This window comes from Oncorhynchus mykiss, chromosome 3, assembly GCF_013265735.2.
Source record: "Oncorhynchus mykiss isolate Arlee chromosome 3, USDA_OmykA_1.1, whole genome shotgun sequence".
Lineage (NCBI taxonomy): Eukaryota > Metazoa > Chordata > Actinopteri > Salmoniformes > Salmonidae > Oncorhynchus > Oncorhynchus mykiss.
The window spans coordinates 65866942-65890683 of record NC_048567.1 but is presented as its reverse complement, the minus strand read 5'-3'; the positions used below and the strand labels follow the sequence as shown (position 1 = coordinate 65890683).

The 23742-nt window shown below is 40.5% G+C and overlaps 1 protein-coding gene across 5 annotated transcripts in view; it reads left to right on the top strand.

Moving 5' to 3' along the window:
* Positions 1-23742, top strand: part of LOC110520419 (mannosyl-oligosaccharide 1,2-alpha-mannosidase IB) — a 109993-nt gene that overhangs the window by 73030 nt on the left and 13221 nt on the right. For all 5 annotated transcript variants that reach the window (XM_021597732.2, XM_021597729.2, XM_036974965.1 and 2 more), the window contains exons 8-10: positions 4935-5029; positions 5144-5267; positions 9173-9266. In XM_021597732.2, coding sequence (XP_021453407.2) covers positions 4935-5029; positions 5144-5267; positions 9173-9266 — 313 coding nt within the window. The remainder of the gene's footprint in view (positions 1-4934; positions 5030-5143; positions 5268-9172; positions 9267-23742) is intronic.

Below are 23742 nucleotides of genomic sequence, written 5' to 3'. Positions count from 1 at the left end.
AAATGTTGTTTGCAGAGTTCACAATCTCTTTTTCTAGTCCTCTGGTGGTTACAGTCCTAACCCTGGAACAGGGCTTGATGAGAACTTTGTCCATTTTGTCTGTTTTCTTTGGTCGCAATGTCATTTATGTTTATTTTTTATAAATAGCTCATTTTTGAATGGTAACTGTGTTAAGGGGGGAGTTTGGGGTGAGGTGAGGAGTACTTGAAAGGTGTGACTTGCAGCTTAAGCCATAAGTATACATCAGAATGCCGATTGTCCTCACTTTGATGCTATAACAACATACTGTAGCACCATGACCAGGATCTCTGTTCATTTAAGTGAGCAGATTAAGGCTTTCAGGAGGAACAGAAAATGATCTGTCAGTTCATAAACCATGTGCCATTGAATCGCGACATCTCAAATCTCTTCCCAACTATTTTGCAATCTATACTGTCATTTTTTTGGTCCTTAAATGAAACAGGTATATTTTTATTTATCACAATTTTCTTTAACCAATTATAGTCTTTAATGCAGGACCCACAGACAACTTCCTTACTTTTCCTCCCTTCCACTTGATAAAGGTTCCAATTAATAACGTATGTTTTTTTTTTTTTATCAATTAGTATATCTAAGTTTAACCACACTATTTGTTGGATTATTTGTTTTGTCTTTTCTGGTGGATTAAACTGAAATTGCAATCAACTTTCTATGGCTTGTTTAAAAAATAACGATATCTTCATCAGCAAAGAAGGACTTTCTATCAGTCTTTCACACTGTGGTAAATAAAAACAGTTTGTTAATTATAATTATTTATTTCGGTTTTTAGAGGGAGAGAAACCAAAAGCCCACCATGCCTATTTTTCAAAAATCGTCATTCCACATGTCAAGTGTAATTCCCCCATTGTATTTACCCAAGTTCTCTCTTAACTCCAGGACCACTGACAGTTTGTCATTGTTGCCTGATGCACAAATCTAGTGCCAGAGAAGAGAGGACTCTTAGACTGAAAACGCCTCCATTAATTTATGACAAGATAGTCATTTTGTGGCACAATTTAGACTACTGATAGATCAGCGTTCTAACTCCCCCTGTGGTATTGTGGTGCAATGACAGAATGCCTCTATCTACCACGAACGGTCGGAGCAAGCTTGAAACTTTTAATGGCAGAACCACTATGTCCGCTTGTTCATGTCTTTTTGGTCTCATCCCCTTTCGCTCCATTCTTTGCTGTGTGCACCTTTCATTTATACACGCTCCAAGCCCCTCCCCCAAGACCAGAGATCACTTCTTCCTCTCTGACAAACGGTTTCAACTCACTATTTGTATTTGAGTTTTTGGTCCAACAGAATGGGTCATATGGAGACTGAAACATGCATGGTTCTGGTTAAATTTGTAACAAAGACCGACTTGAAAGCCATATCAGTGATAGCAAAAAAGCAGATTTAACTATTTTGATAAAATAATTACATTATTAGTTGGTCTTATGGGTAAGGGAGGCTTATATTTAACCTAGGTATAACTTCATAAGCACTGAATTCATTTGATTATGGCTGACTTAGAAATGCAGTGAATTTTATATTTTAATTGTATTAACGAAGCTTATTTAAAGAAACATTTTAAAAGATCAATGTATATATTGTGACTCGACCATAAGAATAAGAAATGAAAATAAAATAAATACAAATATCCTAGTGTCTTGTATATGTAGATTAGGTGAAAGGTGCTATTACCTCTGGTATATGTAGTTTCGGTGAAAGCTGCTGGCGCTCTACTGTTTAGACCAGGAGGACAACAGCTAACAGCCTGTACAGAGTAATAACCTCTCCGCAGAGAGAGAAACAATGGGGAGAGCGAGCGATGGGGGAGCAACAGAGAGACTGGGGCGGGAAACACAGAGAGCAAGCTGATTGCAGAGAGAAAACAGGAGAAGGGAGCAGGTCTTGTAATGTAAGATAATGAGCTGGGACACTGACATACTGCAGCTAGACAGCGGTCTCTACAATACATATTTTTCCTCCCTTTCTCCCTCCCTCCATCTTGCGTGCTCTCCCTGGTTTATCATGTATGCTGTGCTCTACTTTGCTATGTCTTTCAGCTTGGTGCTGTGAGCCGAGGCTGTGTCTGTCTCGCTGGGGAGCGCTTGACTCACTTTCATATTGTCAAACATGGAGCCCATCAAATGCAGAACACCGCTCCCTCTGTCACACTGGCCGGCTGCCATTGCACCGAGGGAGGGAGGGACTGCATATGAATAGTATGGATGTGAGAGAATCAGCTAGGTCATATAGAAGATAATCATGCAATTTAATTGGTTAAGTTGGAGGGCATACAATCTTGATTGGCTAGAATGGCCTGAGCTCAGGTAAAACTGTAGCTCAATTGCTTGATTAGTAAATTCAGTTACGCAGTTGTGGATAAATTCCCAAGAACACAGTCCCATGGTTTTCCAAGCTTGTTTCTGAGGCCTGATACCATAGAATATAGTATATGACAAATAATTAAGGAATGACACAGGATTAAGATAAACAATAATTAGCGAAGTAATAAACGGTGTAAACCCCATAGACGTAGAATCGTGAGTTGACCTAATCCTGTCTCTCCCTGGAGCCTTTGAGGTCCTTCTTCCTAAACAGGCTCATTCACCAGATTTCACAGTATACCTTCTGATCATTTTATGGGACTCCATTACATGTACACAGTGGCATACTCCCCCAGAGAGAGAGATGATTGAGAGTGTGTGTTTGTGTGCCTCAATGTGTGTTAGGGCTGCACAATTAATCTAATTCACATCGAAATCAAAATATTGAAATGTGCAGAGATCCAAATCGCATGCAGTATTATGAAACGCATTTTAGGTGTAATGTTCGTTTTTATAGTTAACTCAGTTTTTTTCTCCTTTTGCGGCTGCTTCCCACACACCAACGCCATGGCACTCAAATACTGCAGTTCCTCCTCCTCGCTGTTAGATTCACTATGTTTGGGTTCTGTTCTGTTAGGTGAAATGCGAACACGAACAATGCTACTTTCCACTTTTTGCTTCTTATTATAAATAATTATAAATAATGATTCTAACAGTTTACCCAAGTGTTTTGATCTGTGTTGCACGTGAAATTGCATTTCATTTTTTTGCCTAGATCATTGTTTGTTAGTGTTTTTATTTTTTATAGTGTGTGTGTGTGTGTGTGTGTGTGTGTGTGTGTGCTCGCTCCCTGGCAGGCTGAGTGGTCCTGCGGGTCTATCCCAGTGAGACCAGGGCTCATATACTCATGTGTAATAACAGGATCAGCTCCTAAATTAGAGGATAGGTGGGAGCAGCAGATTAGTCAGCACTACGACCAGCCAGCCAGAGTTCCAAATCTGCAATCTGGGAATACTGCCGACTGACCCGGCCTGCCAACCTGGCCTCACATCTAATCATGATAGAGGGATGGAGAGAGCGAGAGGGAGAGCTTGTTAACCAATGAGAGTCAAAGCCAGGGGGGTTCTTCTAAGCTGTATGGAATTGTTTTAATAAATTCATAGTAAGGATAATTAAGCTATTTGATTTCATGTAGCTATTTGACCCCTGAAGTACACTACATGTACCAAAGTATGTGGACACCCCTTCAAATGAGTGGATTCCGCTATTTGAGCCACACCTGTTTCTGACGGGTATATAAAATCAAGCACACAGCCATGCATTCTCCATAGACAAACATTCACAGTAGAATGGCCTTACTGAAGAGCTCAGTGACTTTCAACGTAGCACCATCATAGGATGCAACCTTTCCAACAAGTCAGTTTGTACAATTTCTGCACTGCTAGAGCTGCCCCAGTCAACTGTAAGTGCTGTTATTGTGAAGTGGAAATGTCTAGGAGCAACAACAACTCAGCCGCGACGTGGTAGGCCACACAACTCACTGAACAGGACCGCCGAGTGCTGAAGCGCATAAAAATTGTCTGTCCACGGTTGCAACACTCACTACTGAGTTCCAAATGGCCTCTGGAAGCAACGTCAGCACAATAACTGTTCATCGCAGGCATCATGAAATGGGTTTCCTTGGCCAGGCAGCAGTACTTAACCCTAAGATCACCATTCGCAATGCCAAGCGTCAGCTGGAGTGGTGTAAAGCTTGCTGTCATTGGACTCTGGAGCAGTGGAAACGCTTTCTCTGGATTGATGAATCACATTTCACCACCTGGCAGTCCGACAGACAAATCTGGGTTTGGCGGATGCCAGAAAAATGCTAAATGCATAGTGCCAACTGTAAAGTTTGGTGGACGAGGAAAAATTGTCTGGGCTGTTTTTCATGGTTCGGGCTAGGCCCGTTAGTTCCAGTGAAGGGAAATCTTAACGCTACAGCATACAATGAGATTCTAGATTATTCTGTGCATCCATCTTTGTGGCAACAGTTTGGGGAAGGCCCTTTCCTGTTTCAGCATGACAATGCCCCCGTGCACAAAGCGAGGCCCATGCAGAAATGGTTCGTCTTGATCGTTGTGGAAGAACTTGACTGAGAGCCCTGACCTCAATCCCATTGAACACCTTTGAACACCTTTGGGATGAATTGGAACGCTGACTGCGAGCCAGACCTATCGCCCGACCCCACTAATGTCCCCGCAACAATATTCCAACATCTAGTGGAAAGCCTTCCCAGATGAGTGGAGGCTGTTACAGCTGCAAAGGGGGGCCAACTCCATATTAATGCCCATGATTTTGGAATGAGATGTTTGTTGAGCAGGTGTCCACGTACTTTTGGTCATGTAGTGTAGTTGTGCATTCTTCATGCGTGTGTGTCCGGTTATTCTAGTCGTCTCTGAGAAGAGAAGAGATCTGAGCCTCCTGTAAACCAGCTCAGATGCTTTGTGATATTTCTTTGTCCCATGTAAACTGCTGTATTGTTACGTCTCGTAAGTATGTTTCCTCTCCTTCTGAAGCTTTTTCTCAACTTTCATTCGCCCTCTCTGTCTCTAGGTGTTTAAGGTGAAGGCGGTTCAGTTGGCTGAGAAGCTGCTCCCAGCCTTCAACACTCCCACAGGCATCCCCTGGGCCATGGTCAACCTCAAGAGGTCAGTCTCGGATCACAACGCAACCCTAGATCTACGTCCCCAACTGCAACAATCTCATTTCAGCATGATTCTGTATTTAATGATTCAAAGTGTGTCTGTTCTCCCTGTGTTCAGTGGTGTGGGTCGTAACTGGGGCTGGGCGTCAGCAGGCAGTAGTATCCTAGCAGAGTTTGGAACCCTCCACATGGAATTTGTCCACCTCACTTACCTCACCGGGAACCCTGCATACTATCAGAAGGTGAGACACCTCCTTAGTACTGGTGTGTGTGTGTGTGTGTGTGTGTCAGAGTGGGTGTCTGGTAGCCTGAGCAGCCGCTAGTGGGCTTTTTTGATCTCCACTATCATCTGGGCTTGATTACAGAAGGTAATGCACTCTTTTCCCCATGTGACCAGTTTGTACATTAAACATTCTTCATTCAGGCTGCAAGGCTTCGATTTCCTCAACTAGATTTAATGACGAGAAGGGGGAAAATCTAATTTTATTTGCCATATGCGCCGAATACAACAGGTGATATCTTACAAGCCCTTAACCAACAATGCAGTTTGAAGAAAATAGAGTAAATAAAATATTTTCATTTTTTACTTTATTTAGTAACACAATAAAATAACAATAATGAGGTTATATACAGGGGGTACCGGTTAGTCGAGTTAATTTTTACTTGTAGGTAGGGGTAAAGGGACTATGCATAGATAATAAACAGCGAGCAGCAGCAGTGTAAAAACAAAGGGGTGCGGTCAATTCAAATAGTCCAGGTGGCCATTTTATTAATTGTTCAGCAGTCTTATGGCTTGGGGGTAGAAGCTGTTAAAGAGCCTTTTGGATATAGACTTGGTGCTCCGGTACCGCTTGCCGTGTGGTAGCAAAGAGAACAGTCTATGACTTGGGTGACTGGAGCCTTTGACCATTTTTTGGGCTTTCCTTGACACTGCTTAGTATAGAGGTCCTGGATGGTAGGAAGCTTGGCCCCGGTGATGTACTGGGCTGTACGCTCTACCCTCTAGTACCTTACGGTCGGATGCCGAGCTGTTGCCATACCAGGCGGTGATGCAACCTGTCAGGATGCTCTCAATGGTGCAACTGTAGAACTTTGAGGATCTGGGGGAACCATGCCAAATCTTTTCAGTCTCCTGGAGGGGGGGGGGTTTGTTGTGCCCTCTTCGTGACTGTCTTAGTGTGTTTGAACAATGATAGTTTGTTGGTGATGTGAACACCAAGGAACTTGAAACTCTCAACCTGCTCCACTACAGCTCCGTTGATGTGAATGGGGGCGTGTTTGGCCCTTTTCCAATAGTCCACGATCTTCTCCTTTGTCTTGCTGACGGGCGGCCCGTCAGGAGAGGTTGAAAATGTCAGTGAAGACACCACTTTCCACCACCATGCTAGAGTGGCTAATGCTTAGGAATGCTAGTCCTAGGTGTTGCATACCCCGTTATCGCTCTTAAATGTAGTTCAGGAGGAAATCAAAGCCTTTGCAGCCTGACGGGATAAAAAAAAGATGAATGAACCGGTCACCGGGGGACACGAGTGTATTACTGACTGTACAGTCGTAGCCAAAAGTTTTGAGAATGACAAAATTATTTCCACAAAGTTTGGTGCTTCAGTGTCTTTAGATATTTTTGTCAGATGTTACTATGGAATACTGAAGTATAATTACAAGCATTTCATAAGTGTCAAAGGCTTTTAATGATGCAAAGAGTCGATATTTGCAGTGTTGACCCTTCTTTCTCAAGACCTCCGCAATCCGGCCTGGCATGCTGTCAATTAACTTCTGGACCACATCCTGACTGATGGCAGCCCATTCTTGCATAATCAATGCTTGGAGTTTGTCAGAATTTGTGGGTTTTTGTTTGTCCACCCGCCTCTTGAGGATTGACCACAAGTTCTCAATGGGATTAAGGTCTGGGGAGTTTCCTGGCCATGGACCCAAAATATCAATGTTTTGTTCCCCGAGCCACTTAGTTATCACTTTTGCCTTATGGCAAGGTGCCCCATCATGCTGGCAAAGGCATTGCTCGTGACCGAACTGTTCCTGGATGGTTGGGAGAAGTTGCTCTTGGAGGATGTGTTATTTATGGCTGTGTTCTTAGGCAAAATTGTGAGTGAGCCCACTCCCTTGGCTGAGAAGCAACCCCACACATGAATGGTCTCAAGATGCTTTACTGTTGGCATGACACAGGCTCACCTTGTCTTCTCTGGACAAACTTTTTTCCGGATGCCCCAAACAATCGGAAAGGGGATTCATCAGAGAAAATGACTTTACCCCAGTCCTCAGCAGTCCAATCCCTGTACCTTTTGCAGAATATCAGTCTGTCCCTGATGTTTTTCCTGGAGAGAAGTGGCTTCTTTGCTGCCCTTCTTGATACCAGGCCATCCTCCAAAAGTCTTCGCCTCACTGTGCGTGCAGATGCACTCACAGCTGCCTGCTGCCATTCCTGAGCAAGCTCTGTACTGGTGGTGCCCCGATCCCGCAGCTGAATTAACTTTACGAGACTGTCCTGGCGCTTGCTGGACTTTCTTGGGCACCCTGAAGCATTCTTCACAACAATTGAACCGTTCTCCTTGAAGTTCTTGATGATCCAATAAATGGTTGATTTAGGTGCAGTCTTACTGGCAGCAATATCCTTGTCTGTGAAGCCCTTTTTGTGCAAAGCAATGATGACTGCACATGTTTCCTTGCAGGTAACCATGATTGACAGAGGAAGAAAAATGATTCCAAGGACCACCCTCCTTTTGAAACTTCCAGTCTGTTATTCGAACTCAATCAGCATGACAGAATGATCTCCTGCCTTGTCCTCGTCAACACTCACACCTGTGTTAACTTCTTGAGGTATAGGGGGCCGCATTTTCACTTTTGGATAAATAGTGTGCCCAATGTCTTGCCACTCATGCCAAGAATATAAGATATGCATATTATTAGTAGATTTGGATAGAAAACACTCAGAAGTTTCTAAAACTGTTTGAATCATGTCTGTGAGTATAACAGAACTTATGTAGCAGGCAAAACTCAGAGGACTAACCGTTCAGAATATATTTTTTGTAGGTCTCTTCACTGAGTTCTCATTGGCAAACGATATTTCTTAGGAACTTGTTTTCAGTTCCTACCGCTTCCACTGGATGTCACCATTCTTTGGAATTTGGTTGAGGTTATTCATTTGTGCAATGAAGAAGTAGGGCCAACTAGGACTGCGTAACACTGTTGAGAGTTGCGCAAGACTTGAAAAGTAGCTTGGTTTGTTGTGTTCCTGTATTGAACACAGATAGACCCGTCTTCAATTTGATCGATTATTAACATTTAAAAATACCTAAAGTTCTATTACAAAAGTAGTTTGAAATATTTTGGAAAAGTTTTATAGGCAACTTTTGAAATATTTTGTAGTGACTTGCGCATTTTGGAAGCTGTTTTTTTCTGGATCAAACGTGACAAATAAATTGACATTTTGGAAATATGAATCAAACAAAAGGACCAATTGTGATGTTTATGGGACATTGGAGTGCCAACAAAAGAAGCTCGTCAAAGGTAAGGCATGTGTTATATTTTATTTCTGCGTTTTGTGTAGCGCCTGCAGGGTTGAAATATGCTACCCTTTTTGTTTACTGTTGTGCTATCATCAGTTTTTCGCTGAAAAATACTTTTTAAAATCTGACATGTTGGCTGGATTCACAACGAGTGTAGCTTTAATTGAGTATCTTACATGTGTGATTTAATGAAAGTTCGATTTTTATATCAATTTATTTGCATTTTCCCTGGTTTTTGGCCAAGTGGGACGCAAGCGTCCCCTTTACCATGAGAAGTTAACGAGAGAATCACTGACATGATGTCAGCTGGTCCTTTTGTGGCAGGGCAGAAATGCAGTGGAAATGTTTTTTGGGGATTCAGTTAATTTGTATGGCAAAGAGGGACTTTGCAATACATCTGATCACTCTTCATAACATTCTGGAGTATATGCAAATTACCATCATACAAACTGAGGCAGCAGACTTTGAAAATTAATATTTGTCATTCTCAAAACTTTTGGCCACACCTGTACACATCAAGCCCAAACGATGGTGGAGATCTATAAAGCCCACTAGTGGCTTTCCAGGCTTAGTGTCTGTGTGTTCTCCTGGGTAAGAGAGATTCATGTCTCCTCTAACCCTGACAGGTAATGCACATACGGAAGCTGCTGGCCAAAATGGACCGACCCAACGGGCTCTACCCAAACTATCTGAACCCTCGTACTGGCCGCTGGGGCCAACGTAAGTACCTGTTGTCTCTCACTTCATCAGAGAATAATACTGACAGGTGTGTGTGCCTGTGCTCACCACTGTGGGCCGCTAGGCTGTGCAAATGACTGTGTGTGAGTACTGGGTGTTTTTGGAGCTTTAATAAATATGTATAATTAAAAGCTGTTGGTGGGAGGCATCTTAACTAATTGTTAATTACCCTGACTTAGACAGAGCAGTTTAATTACTGTTTCTACCTCTCACTGCTCAACCTGACCACGCACCCACAGCGTGGGTTTCCATTGTGGCACAGGAAAACGTGACCGGGAAGATTATAATTTACCGGCCATTTGAGAATTGTACCGGACCCATAACCATTGGATGTATAACCCATTAGGGTGTCTAACCATGGTGCTCAGAAATACAGAAATCACATTTAGATTATGGTAATTCATCTGAACCTCTTGAGACTATGGAGCAGTATTTTCATTTTTGGAAAAATAATGTTCCCATAGTAAACGGGCTATTTCTCAGGACAAGATGCTAGAATATGCATATAATTGACAGCTTAGGATAGAAAATACTCTAAAGTTTCTTAAACTGTAAAAATATTGTCTGTGAGTATAACAGAACTGATATTAGAGGCGAAAGCCTGAGAAAAATCCAATCAGGAAGTGACTCTTATTTTGAAACCTCTGCGTTCCTATGCCTCCCTATTGAGCATTGAAAGGGATATCAACCAGATTCCTTTTTCTATGGCTTCCCTAATGTGTCTACAGTCACAAGACATAGTTTCAGGCTTTTATTTTGAAAAATGAGCGTGAACGTCAACATTGCGTCATTGGTCAGCTGGTAGCTCTGAGTGATTGGTGCGTAATAGACAAAGGCGGCCATTGCTCCTCTCGCTCCTACTAAGAAGCCAATTGTCCCGGTTGATATATTATCGAATAGATATTTGAAAAACACCTTGAGGATTGATTATAAAAAATGTTTGCCATTTTTCTGTCGATATAATGGATCTAATTTGGAATATTTTTCGGCGTTGTTGTGCCCGCAATTTCCGGTGGATTTCTCAACAAAACGTGAAGAACAAACAGAGGTATTTCGGCTATAAAAATAATCTTTATGAAACAAAATGAACATTTGCTGTCTAACTGGGAGTCTCGTGAGTGAAAACATCCGAAGCTCATCAAAGGTTTGATTGCTTTTCTGATTTTCGTGACCAAGCTGCCTGCTGCTAGCTGGACATAATGCTATGCTAGGCTATCGATAAACTTACACAAATGCTTGTCTTGCTTTGGCTGTAAAGCATAATTTCAAAATCTGAGATGACAGGGTGATTAACAAAAGGCTAAGCTGTGTTTCACAATATTTCACTTGTGATTTCATGAATATGAATATTTTCTAGGAAGATTGTCCGTTGCGTTATGCTAATTAGTGTAGTTGATGACAATTCTCCCGCGTCCGGGAGGGGTAGTTCTAAGAAGTTAAAACACAACATGCAACTCATGTAATGAAGCTGCCAATAAAATATAATTTTCAAACATTTGCCAGAAAACACCATTCTAAGCAGTGCACCTGATAGCGGTTCCATATGTCACCGAGATTTAAAATCTATTTTAGAAACTTAGTGAGAATCTACAGATACAACAACTCGGATGGGTTGCTAATACAGTGCATTCGGAAAGTATTGCAACCCTTTGACTTAAAAAAATATATATAAATAAACGTGTGTGTATATACATACACACACACACAGTTGAAGTCGGACGTTTACATACACTTAGGTTGGAGTCATTAAAACTAGTTTTTCAACCACTCCACAAATTATTTCACTTATAATTCACTATCACAATTCCAGTGGGTCAGAAGTTTACATACACTAAGTTGACTGTGCCCTTAAACAGCTTAGTAAATTCCTGAAAATGATGTCATAGCCTATCAGAAACTTCTAAAGCTAATTGACCTAATTTGAGTCAATTGGAGGTGTACCTGTGGATGTATTTCAAGGCCTACCTTCAAACTCATTGCCTCTTTGCTTGACATGGGAAAATCAAAAGAAATCAGTCTAGACCTCAGGAGAAAATGTAGCCCTCCACAAGTCTGGTTCATCCTTGGAAGCAATTTTCAAACGCCTGAAGGTACCACGTTCATCTGTACAAACAATAGTACGCTATTATAAACACCATGGGACCACACAATCGTCATACCACTCAGGAAGGAGACTGGTTCTGTCTCCTAGAGATTAACGTACTTTGGTGCGAAAAGTGCAAATCAATCCCAGAACAACCGAAAAGGAGCTTGAGAAGATGCTGGAGGAAACCGGTACAAAAGTATCAATATCCAATGTAAAACGAGTCCTATATTGACATAACCTGAAGGGCTTCTCAGTAAAGAAGAAGCCACTGCTCCAAAACCCAGACTACGGTTTGCAACTGCACATGGGGTCAAAGATCGTACTTTTTGGGAGAAATGTCCTCTGGTCTGATGAAGCAAAAACTGTTTGGTCATAATGACCAATGTTAGGTTTGGAGGATAAAGGGGGAGGCTTGCAACCCGAAGAATACCATCCCAACCGTGAGGCACGGGGGTGGCAGCATCATGTTGTGGAGGTACTGGTGCACTTCACAAAATAGATGGCATCATGAGGGAGGGAAATTATGTGGATATATTGAAGCAACATCTCAAGACATCAGTCAGGAAGTTAAAGCTTGGTTGCAAATGGGTCTTCCAAATGGACAATGACCCCAAGCATACTTCCAAAGTTGTGGCAAAATGGCTTAAGGACAACAAAGTAAAGGTATTGGAATGGCCATCACAAAGCCCTGACCTCAATCCTATAGAAAATTTGAGGGCAGAACTGAAAGAGCGTGTGCGAGCACAGAGGCCTACAAACTTGACTCCGTTACCACAGCTCTGTCAGGAGGAATGGGCCAACATTCACCCAACTTATTTGTGGAAAGCTTGTGGAAGAATACCCAACACTTTTGAACCAAGTTAAACAATTTAAAGGCAATGCTACTAAATACTAATTGAGTGTATGTAAACTTCTGACCCACTGGGAATGTGATGAAAGAAATAACAGCTGAAATAAATCAAATAATCTCTACTATTATTCTGACATTTCACATTCTTACAATAAAGTGGTGATCCTAACTGACCTAAAACAGGGAATCTTTACTAGGATTAAATGTCAGGAATTGTGAAAAACTGAGTTTAATTGTATTTGGCTAAGGTGTATGTAAACTTCCGATTTACAACTGTATATTGGTCATGGCTCCCGAGTGGCGCAGCGGTCTAAGGCACTGCATCTCGGTGCAAGAGGCTTTACTACAGTACCTGGTTCGAATACAGGTTGTATCACATCCAACCGTGATTGGGAGTGCCATAGGGAAGTGCACAATTGGCACAGCGTCATCCGGGTTTGGCCGAGGTAGGCCGTCATTGTAAATAAGAACTTGTTCTTACCTGACTTGCCTAGTTAAATTAAGTTTTTTTTATTTTTTTATTTAATGATTTTTATTAGGCCTACTTAATATTGCAACGGGTCAGAAATGTAGCATCCTACATAAGACAATAATTTAAAGAAAAAAGTACACGTTCTAACTAAAACAATGTAACTAATAATGAAAAGCGCACATTTGTATATCCCGAACCCTAAAAGTAATTGGAAAGGAAGACATTGGTTACAATAAAGGATGTAAACAAGATGCTGTGTTTTTTTATTTACAGTAGTGATGGACAACTGGAGGCATTTTGAAAACAGGTTTTCAAACACTTGTTTTTCACATGTACAGTAGCACTCGTAGCCCATCATGCAAATCTTTCCTGTTAGCAGAACAATAGACTTGTTCTAGCTAGTTGTGAAAATTCCTCAACTTGCAATGTATTTGATGCTTAAGTACTCTAAAGTGTTACATTTCTATCTCAAAACAGCAGTACAGTATTTCTTCATCAACATATTTATGCTTTCGTTAATAAAATAACGAGAAACAAGACATTCAAATGGGGATGTTTATTTAAGCTACATTTTAGTCGTACTTCCACCCAGCTCCACGACCACAGGTAAAACCTTGCTGAGATTATCAATGTATTTGTTGCATTGTTGTATCGTCGATTTCTCTAGCTAAAACTTCTTGATTGGCTTGACCAGTTCGTCTTTGCTTGGCAGAGTTATTGATTAATGTTTTCAGTTGATGCCAAACAAGTTTGATCGGGTTTAAATCAGGAGACCTACATGTAGAGATTAAAAAAATATTTTTAGATATACTGTAGGCCTACCGAAGGTGTTGTAGGTATTTTTTTATTTTACGACATAGAGGTCTACTTACTCTGCTGGCGTCTTGACCCAGTTTATGCCCTCATTTGCAATGCAAACCCGGGTGGCAGTGTGTTTTGGGTCCTTGTCTGCATTTGGAGAAGAAAAAAACACACACAGCCTAACAGCCATCATTAGGTACAATAATAGCAATATAAACTCAGCAACAAAAAAAAAACACCCCTTTTTCAGGACCCTTTCTTTCAAAGATAATTCGTAAAAATCCAAATAACTTCACAGATCTTCATTGTAAAGGGTTTTAACACTGTTTCGCATGCTTGTTCAATGAACCATAAACAATTAATGGTCATGCACCTGTGGAACGGACGTTAAGACACTAACAGCTTATAGACGGTAGGCAATTAAGGTCACAGTTCTGAAAACCTACAACACTAAAGAGGCTTTTTTACTGAAACACCAAAAGAAAGATGCCCAGGGTCCCTGCTCATCTGCGTGAATGTGCCTTAGGCATGCTGCAAGGAGGCATGAGGACTACAGATGTGGCCAAGGCAATAAATTGCCAGGTCCGTACTGTGAGATGCCTAAGACAGCCCTACAGGGAGACCGGACGGACAGCTGATTGTCCTCGCAGTGGCAGACCACTTGTAACAATACCTGCACAGGATCGGTACATCCGAACATCATACCTGCAGGGCAGGTACAGGATGGCAACAACTGCCCGAGTTACACCAGGAACGCACAATCACTCCATCAGTGCTCACACTGTCTGCAATAGGTTGAGAGAGGCTGGACTGAGGGCTTGTAGGCCTGTTGTAAGGCAGGTCCTCACCAGACATCACCAGCAACAATGTCGCCTATGGGCACAAACCCACTGGCGCTGGACCAGACAGGACTGGCAAAAAGTGCTCTTTACTGACGAGTCGCGGTTATGTCTCACCAGGGGTAATGGTCGGATTCGAGTTTATCGTCGAAGGAATGAGCTTTACACCGAGGTCTGTACTCTGGTGCGGGATCGATTTGGAGGTGGAGTGTCTGTCATGGTCTGGGGCGATGTGTCACAGCGTCATCGGACTGAGCTTATTGTCATTACAGGCAATCTCAACGCTGTGCGTTACAGGGACGTCATCCTCCTCCCGTGTGTGTGTGTGTGTGTGTGGTATGTATGTATGTGTGTATGTATATGTATGTATATGTGTATGTATATGTGTATATATTTATATATATATGTATATATTTATATATATGTGTATATATATTATATATGTGTGTGTGTGTGTGTGTGTGTGTATATATATATATATATATATATATATATTATATTATATGTATCTGTATATGTATATGTATGTATATTATATATGTATGTATATGTATGTATATTATATATATAATATGTATATATGTATATTATATGTATATACAGTGCCTTGCAAAAGTATTCGGCCCCCATGAACTTTGCGACCTTTTGCCACATTTCAGGCTTCAAACATAAAGATATAAAACCCTATTTTTTTGTGAAGAATCAACAACAAGTGGGACACAATCATGAAGTGGAACGACATTTATTGGATATTTCAAACTTTTTTAACAAATCAAAACTGAAAAATTGGGCGTGCAAAATTATTCAGCCCCCTTAAGTTAATACTTTGTAGCGCCACCTTTTGCTGCGATTACAGCTGTAAGTCGCTTGGGGTATGTCTCTATCAGTTTTGCACATCGAGAGACTGACATTTTTTCCCATTCCTCCTTGCAAAACAGCTCGAGCTCAGTGAGGTTGGATGGAGAGCATTTGTGAACAGCAGTTTTCAGTTCTTTCCACAGATTCTCGATTGGATTCAGGTCTGGACTTTGACTTGGCCATTCTAACACCTGGATATGTTTATTTTTGAACCATTCCATTGTAGATTTTGCTTTATGTTTTGGATCATTGTCTTGTTGGAAGACAAATCTCCGTCCCAGTCTCAGGTCTTTTGCAGACTCCATCAGGTTTTCTTCCAGAATGATCCTGTATTTGGCTCCATCCATCTTCCCATCAATTTTAACCATCTTCCCTGTCCCTGCTGAAGAAAAGCAGGCCCAAACCATGATGCTGCCACCACCATGTTTGACAGTGGGGATGGTGTGTTCAGCTGTGTTGATTTTACACCAAACATAACGTTTTGCATTGTTGCCAAAAAGTTCAATTTTGGTTTAATCTGACCAGAGCACTTTCTTCCACATGTTTGGTGTGTCTCCCAGGTGGCTTGTGGCAAACTTTAAACGACACTTTTTATGGATATCTTTAAGAAATGGCTTTCTTCTTGCCACTCTTCCATAAAGGCCACATTTGTGCAATATACGACTGATTGTTTTCCTATGGACAGAGTCTCCCACCTCAGCTGTAGATCTCTGCAGTTCATCCAGAATGATCATGGGCCTCTTGGCTGCATATCTGATCAGTCTTCTCCTTGTATGAGCTGAAAGTTTAGAGGGACGGCCAGGTCTTGGTAGATTTGCAGTGGTCTGATACTCCTTCCATTTCAATATTATCGCTTGCACAGTGCTCCTTGGGATGTTTAAAGCTTGGGAAATCTTTTTGTATCCAAATCCGGCTTAACTTCTTCACAACAGTATCTCGGACCTGCCTGGTGTGTTCCTTGTTCTTCATGATGCTCTCTGCACTTTTAACGGACCTCTGAGACTATCACAGTGCAGGTGCAATTATACGGAGACTTGATTACACACAGGTGGATTGTATTTATCATCATTAGTCATTTAGGTCAACATTGAATCATTCAGAGATCCTCACTGAACTTCTGGAGAGAGTTTGCTGCACTGAAAGTAAAGGGGCTGAATAATTTTGCACGCCCAATTTTCAGTTTTTGATTTGTTAAAAAAGTTTGAAATATCCAATAAATGTCGTTCCACTTCATGATTGTGTCCCACTTGTTGTTGATTCTTCACAAAAAAATACAGTTTTATATCTTTATGTTTGAAGCTTGAAATGGGGCAAAAGGTCGCAAAGTTCAAGGGGGCCGAATACTTTCGCAAGGCACTGTATGTATATTATATGTATATTATATATATATATATATTATATATAATATATAATATGTATATTATATACATATAATATACATGTATACATATAATATACATGTATATATGTATATTATATGTATATTATATGTATATTATATATAATATATATATGTATATTATATGTATATTATATATATATATATATATATATATATATTATATATATATATATATATAATATATATAATATATATATATATATTATATATATATATATATATAATATATATAATATATATATATATTATATATATAATATATATAATATATATATATATTATATTATATATTATATATATATATAATATATAATATATATATATTATATTATATATATATATATAATATATATAATATATATATAATATATATATAATATAATAATATATATATAATATATATATTATATATATATATATATAATATATATATTATATATATTATATATATAATATATATTATATATATAATATATAATATATATAATATATATATGTAGAACAAGTATATGTATATATACGTAGTGTGTTACTGATGGTAGGCATTGTTACTTTGGTCCCAGCTCTCTGCAGGTCATTCACTAGGTCCCCCCGTGCGGTTCTAGGATTTTTGCTCATTGTTCTTGTGATCATTTTGACCCTATGGGGTGAGATCTTGCGTGGAGCCCCAGATCAAGGGAGATTATCAGTGGTCTTGTATGTCTTCCATTTCCTAATAATTGCTCCCACAGTTGATTTCTTCAAACCAAGCTTCTTACCTATTGCAGATTCAGTCTTCCCAGCCTGGTGCAGGTCTACAATTTTGTTTCTGGTGTCCTTTGACAGCTCTTTGGTCTTGGCCATAGTGGAGTTTGGAGTGTGACTGTTTGAGGTTGTGGACAGGTGTCTTTTATACTGATAACAAGTTCAAACAGGTGCCATTAATACAGGTAACGAGTGGAGGACAGAGGAGCCTCTTAAATAAGTTACAGGTCTGTGAGAGCCAGAAATCTTGCTTGTTTGTAGGTGACCAAATACTTATTTTCCACCATAATTTGCAAATAAATCCATTAAAAATCCTACAATGTGATTTTCTGGATTGTTATTCCTCAGTCTGTCATAGTTGAAGTGTACCTATGATGAAAATTACAGGCCTCTCATCTTTTTAAGTGGGGGTTCTTGCACAATTGGTGGCTGACTAAATACTTTTTTGCCCCACTGTATATTCAAACACTTGGATTCCTTGCAATACCTCTGTTGAACCCAGTTTGAAAACCCCTGCGCTAGCGTACGCAACCCGCTAATCTTCCTCACAAATATACTTGTTCAAGTACCCACAAATGTATGGTTACACTAGGGGTCCCTAAAATTTGACAGTGTTTCAATCTTTAGACCATATGATTTGATGTGACTGAAATGCCTCAGAAAGGTATTGGGAAGCTCAGAAGATCATCAGACAATAATGTTGAATGATCTGTGTAGAAAATAACATAATTGATGGTCTTGTCCACTCAGTTCTAATGGTTTATGGGCATGGTAGAGAAACAAACGTGTTCCTGAGTCTTATCTTTCAGTGACGGGATCCTAATTATTTGGAGCCACATTTGTAGGAAGAAAAGAGAAACCGCTCTGTTTATTACAACCTCCTCTAGCGGCTACCGGAGGTTACTGACGTAATCCCGGTTCTTTGAACCAAGAGCACATTTTCTAGTTTGGGGAAACCCTGGGTTACACGTATGCACTCGCACGCACACAAACACACTGTGCCCTCTACAGTGTATACCTCTTTCCAAGGTTGCTTGCATTTGGCATTTCTCTCTTTTTCTCTCGATCTCCGTATGAGAATGAATTATTCATTGCAAATTCCCTGTTCTCTTCATTTTGTCAGGGGCACACCAATCCCCCACAGCTATTTGCATAGAAAACATATTTTACTTTGTCTGAGTCTCTTCAGCTCCTCTCTCGCTCTCAGTATTTGGTAGCATTGCCTTTAAATAGTTTAACTTGTGTCAAATGTTTTGCGTAGGCTACCACAAGCTTCCCACAATAAGTTGGGTACATTTTGGCCCATTCCTCCTGACAGAGCTGGTGTCGGGTTTGAAGGCCTCGCACACGCTTTTTCAGTTCTGCCCACACATTTTCTTTGGGATTCAGGTCAGGGCTTTGTGATGGCCACTCCAGTACCTTGACTTTGTTGTCCTTATGCTTGGGGTCATTGTCCATTTGGAAGACCCATTTGCAACCAAGCTTTAACTTCCTGACTGAGGTTTTTAGATGTTGCTTCAATATATCCACATAATTTTCCTCCCTCATTACGCCATCTATTTTGTGAAGTGCACCAGTCCCTCCTGATGCACCCCCACAACATGGTGCTGCTGTGCTTCACGGTTGGGATGGTGTTCTTCGGCTTGCCCCTTCGGCCTCCCCCTTTTTCCTCCAAGCATAACAATGGTCATTATGGCCAAACAGTTCTGTTTTTTGGGGGGGGGGGGGGAATTTCCACCTTTTTCTCCCCAATTTCGTGGTATCCAATTGTTTAGTAGCTACCATCTTGTCTCATCGCTACAACTCCCGTACGGGCTCGGGAGAGACGAAGGTTGAAAGTCATGCGTCCTCCGATACACAACCCAACCAAGCCGCACTGCTTCTTAACACAATGCGCAACCCGGAAGCCAGCCGCACCAATCTGTCGGAGGAAACACACTGCGCCTGGCCCGCCACAGGAGTCGCTGGTGCGCGATGAGACAAGGATATCCCTACCGGCCAACCTCTCCCTAACCCGGACGACGCTAGGCCAATTGTGCGTCGCCCCACGGACCTCCCGGACGCGGCCGGTTACGACAGAGCCTGGGCGCGAACCCAGAGTCTCTGGTGGCACAACTGGCGCTGCAGTTAACCACTGCGCCACCCGGGAGGCCCCAAACAGTTCTGTTTTTGTTTCATCAGACCAGAGGAAATTTCTCCAAAAAGTACAGTCTTTGTCCCCATGTGCAGTTGCAAACCGTTGTCTGGCTTTTTTATGGCGGTTTGGGAGTGGCCTTTCAGGTTATGTCGATATAGGACTCATTTTACTGTGGACATAGATACTTTTGTAGCTGTTTCCTCCAGCATCTTCACAATGTCCTTTGCTTTTGTTCTGGGATTGATTTACACTTTTCGCACCAAGTCCGTTCATCTCTAGGAGACAGAACGCCTCTCCTTCCTGAGCGGTATGACGGCTGCGTGGTCCCTCGGTGTTTATACTTGTGTACTATTGTTTGTACAGATGAACATGGTACCTTCAGGCATTTGGACATTTCTCCCAAGGATGAACCAGACTTGTGGAGGTCTACAATTTTTTCTCTGAGGTCTTGGCTGATTTATTTTGATTTTCCCATGTCAAGCAAAGAGGCACTGAGTTTGAAGGTAGGCCTTGAAATACATCCACAGGTACACCTCCAATTGACTCAAATGATGTCAATTAGCCTATCAGAAGCTTCTAAAGCCATGACATAATTTTACAGAATTTCCCAAGCTGTTTAAAGGCACAGTCACCTTAGTGTATGTAAACTTCTGATACAATGAATTATAAGTGAAATCATCTGTCTATAAACAATTGTTGGAAAAATTATTTGTGTCATGCACAAAGTAGATGTCCTAACTGACTTGCCAAAACTATAATTTAACTTCTCTAGGGTAGGGGGCAGCATTTGGAATTTTGGATGAAAAGCGTGCCCAAATTAAACTGCCTGCTACTCAGGCCCAGGAGATGGATAGGATTTGGATAGGAAACACTCTAAAGTTTCCAAAACCGTTAAAATAGTGTCTGTGAGTATAACAAAACTGATTTGGCAGGCGCAAACCTGAAAAATCCATTCAGGAAGTAGTTTTTCTTTTGGTTTTGTAGTTTTCTATTCAATGCCATTACAGTATCCATTGATTTAGGACTTAAATTGCAGTTCCTATGCCTTCTACTCGGTGTCAACAGTCTTTAGAAATTGTTTCAGGCTTGTATTCTTAAAAATGAGGGAGTAAGAGCAGTCTGAATGAGTGGACCCTGCAGTGTCAGAGCTTTTTCATGAGCTCGACCGAGAGTGCCTTTCATGTTTCCTTTTATATTGATGAGGTTTGTCCGGTTGAAATATTATTGATTATTTAGGCTAAAAACAACCTGAGGCTTTAATATAAACATCGTTTGACATGTTTCTATGAATTTTACGGATACAATTTGGATTTTTTGTCTGCCTGTTGTGACTGCGTTTGAGTCTGTGGATTACTGAAGAAAACACACGAACAAAACTGAGCTTTTTGGATATAAAGAGACTTTATCAAACAAAACAAACATTTATTGAGTAAATTAATGTCTTCTGAGTGCAAACATATGAAGATCATCAAAGGTAAGTGATTAATTTTTATCTCTTTCTGTCTTGTGTAACTCTTCTACTTGGCTGGTTACTGTTTGTAATGATTTGTCTGCTGCGTGATGTTCTCAAATAATCGTACGGTATGGTTTCGCCGTAAAGCCTTTTTGAAATCTGACACCGTGGTTGGATTCACAAGAAGTTAATCTTTAAACCTATGTAAAACACTTGTATTTTTTCAAAATGTTTATAGTGAGTATTTCTGTATTTGAATTTGGCGCTCTGCAATTTCACTGGCTCTTGTTGAGGTGGGAAGCTAGCGTCCCACTTGTACCAGAGAGGTTAACCTCTTGAAACTAGGGGGCACTATTTTTATGTTTGGAAAAATAACGTTCCCAAAGTAAACAGCCTATTTCTCAGGACCAGATGCTAGAATATGCATATAATTGACAGATTAGGATAGAAAACATTCTAAAGTTCCCAAAACTGTCAAAATATTGTCTGTGAGTATAACAGAACTGATATTGCAGGCGAAACCCTGAGAAAAATCAAACCAGGAAGTGGCTTCTATTTTGAAAACTCCATGTGCCATAGCCTCCCATTGCTCCATTTAAAGGGATATCAACCAGATTCCTTTTCCTATCGCTTCCTCAAGGTGTCAAGTCTCCAGACATAGTTTCAGGCTTTTTATTTTGAAAAATGAGCCAGAACGATAACATCGTGTCAAGTGGTCACATGAGTTTTGCTCACTCAACAGTTTGGATAGGTATTGCTTTTCTCTCTCCTACTGTGAAAGACATTTGCGGTTGATATATTATCGATTATGTATTTTAAAAACAACCTGACGATTGATTATAAAAAACGCTTGACATGTTTCTGTGGACATTACGGATGTTATTTGGAATTTGTCTGCATGGTCGTGACTGCTCTTTCCTGTGGATTTCTGAACATAATGCGCCAAACAAACGGAGGTATTTTGGATATAAAAATAATCTTTATGGAACAAAAGGAACATTTTGTTGTGTAACTGGGAGTCTCGTGAGTGAAAACATCCAAAGATCATCAAAGGTAAACGATTCATTTTATTACTTTTCTGATTTTTGTGACCAAGCTACCTGATGCTAAGTGTACTTAATGTTTTGTCATGCGATCGATAAACTTACACAAACGCTTGGATTGCTTTCGCTGTAAAGCATAATTTCAAAATCTGAGACGACAGGTGAATTAACAAAAGGCTAAACTGTGTTTTCCTATATTGCTCTTGTGATTTCATGAATAAAAATATTTTTTGTTAAATTATTTGACAGAGGCGCTATGCTATTCAGCGGTTGCTGATGACAATTATCCCGCTTAAGGGATGGGGAGCGTCAAGACCTCTTGAAACTCTGGGGGCGGTATTTCATTTTTGGATAAAAAAAAACGTTCCCGTTTTTAAACGGGATATTTTGTCACAACAAGATGCTCGACTATGCATATAATTGACAGCTTTGGATAGAAAACACTCTAACGTTTCCAAACTGCAAAGATATTGTCTGTGAGTGCAACAGAACTGATGTTACAGGCGAAACCCAGATAAAAATCCAGTCAGGAAGTGCCCCATATTTTGAAAGCGCTGCATGCCAATGACTCCTTATATGGCTGTGAATGGCCTACGAATGAGCTTACGCTTTCTACGTATTCCCCAAGGTGTCTACAGCATTGTGACGTATTTTTACGCATTTATGTTGAAGAATAGCCGTAAGGGACTACATTGAGCAAGTGGTCACATGATGGCTCCCGCAAAAAATCTTGCGTAAAGTACAGAGGTACCCATTATTCCAATCGCTTCTAATGAGAAACCAATTGTCCCGGTGGATATATTATCGAATAGATTTGTGAAAAACACCTTGAGGATTGATTCTAAACAATGTTTGCCATGTTTCTGTCGATATTAAGGAGCTAATTTGGAAAAAAGTGTGCCGTTGTAGTGACCGCATTTTCCGGTCGATTTCTCAGCCGAACGTGAAGAACAAACGGAGCTATTTCGTCTACAAAAATAATATTTTTGGAAAAAAGGAACATTTGTTATCTAACTGGGAGTCTCGTAAGTGAAAACATTTGAAGTTCTTCAAAGGTAAATGATTTAATTTGATTGCTTTTCTTATTTTTGTGAAAATGTTGCCTGCTGCTAGCAGGGCATAATGCTATGCTAGGCTATGATAAACTTACACAAATGCTTGTCTAGCGTTGGCTGTAAAGCATATTTTGAAAATCTGAGATGGCAGTGTGATTAACAAAAGGCTAAGCTGTGTCTCAATATATTTCATTTGTGATTTTCATGAATAGGAATATTTTCTAGGGATATTTATGTCCGCTGCGTTATGCTAATTAGTTTCAGGCGATGATTACGCTCCCGGATCCGGGATGGGTAGTATCAAGAGGTTTAACAAGAAATTTGTGGAGTGGTTGAAAAACGAGTTTTCATGACTCCAACCTAAGTGTATGTAAACTTCTGACTTCAACTGTATATAGATGTATGTACTGCGTATACAAAATATTAGGAATCTTTCCATGACAGACTGATCACGTGAAAGCTATGCTCCCTTATTGATGCCACTTGTTAAATCCAATTAAATCCGTGTAGATGACTAGGAGGAGACAGGTTAAAGAAGCATTTTTATGCCTCGGGACAATTAATACATGGATTGTGCCATTCAGAGGGTAAATGGGCAAGACAAAAGATTGAAGTCCCTTTGAATGGGGTATGGTAGCAAGTGCCAGTAGCAGAGCCATGACACTCAGAGTACTGTGTTGTCCCCATGATGCCTGACTCTGTTTAACTTCAGTTGTTA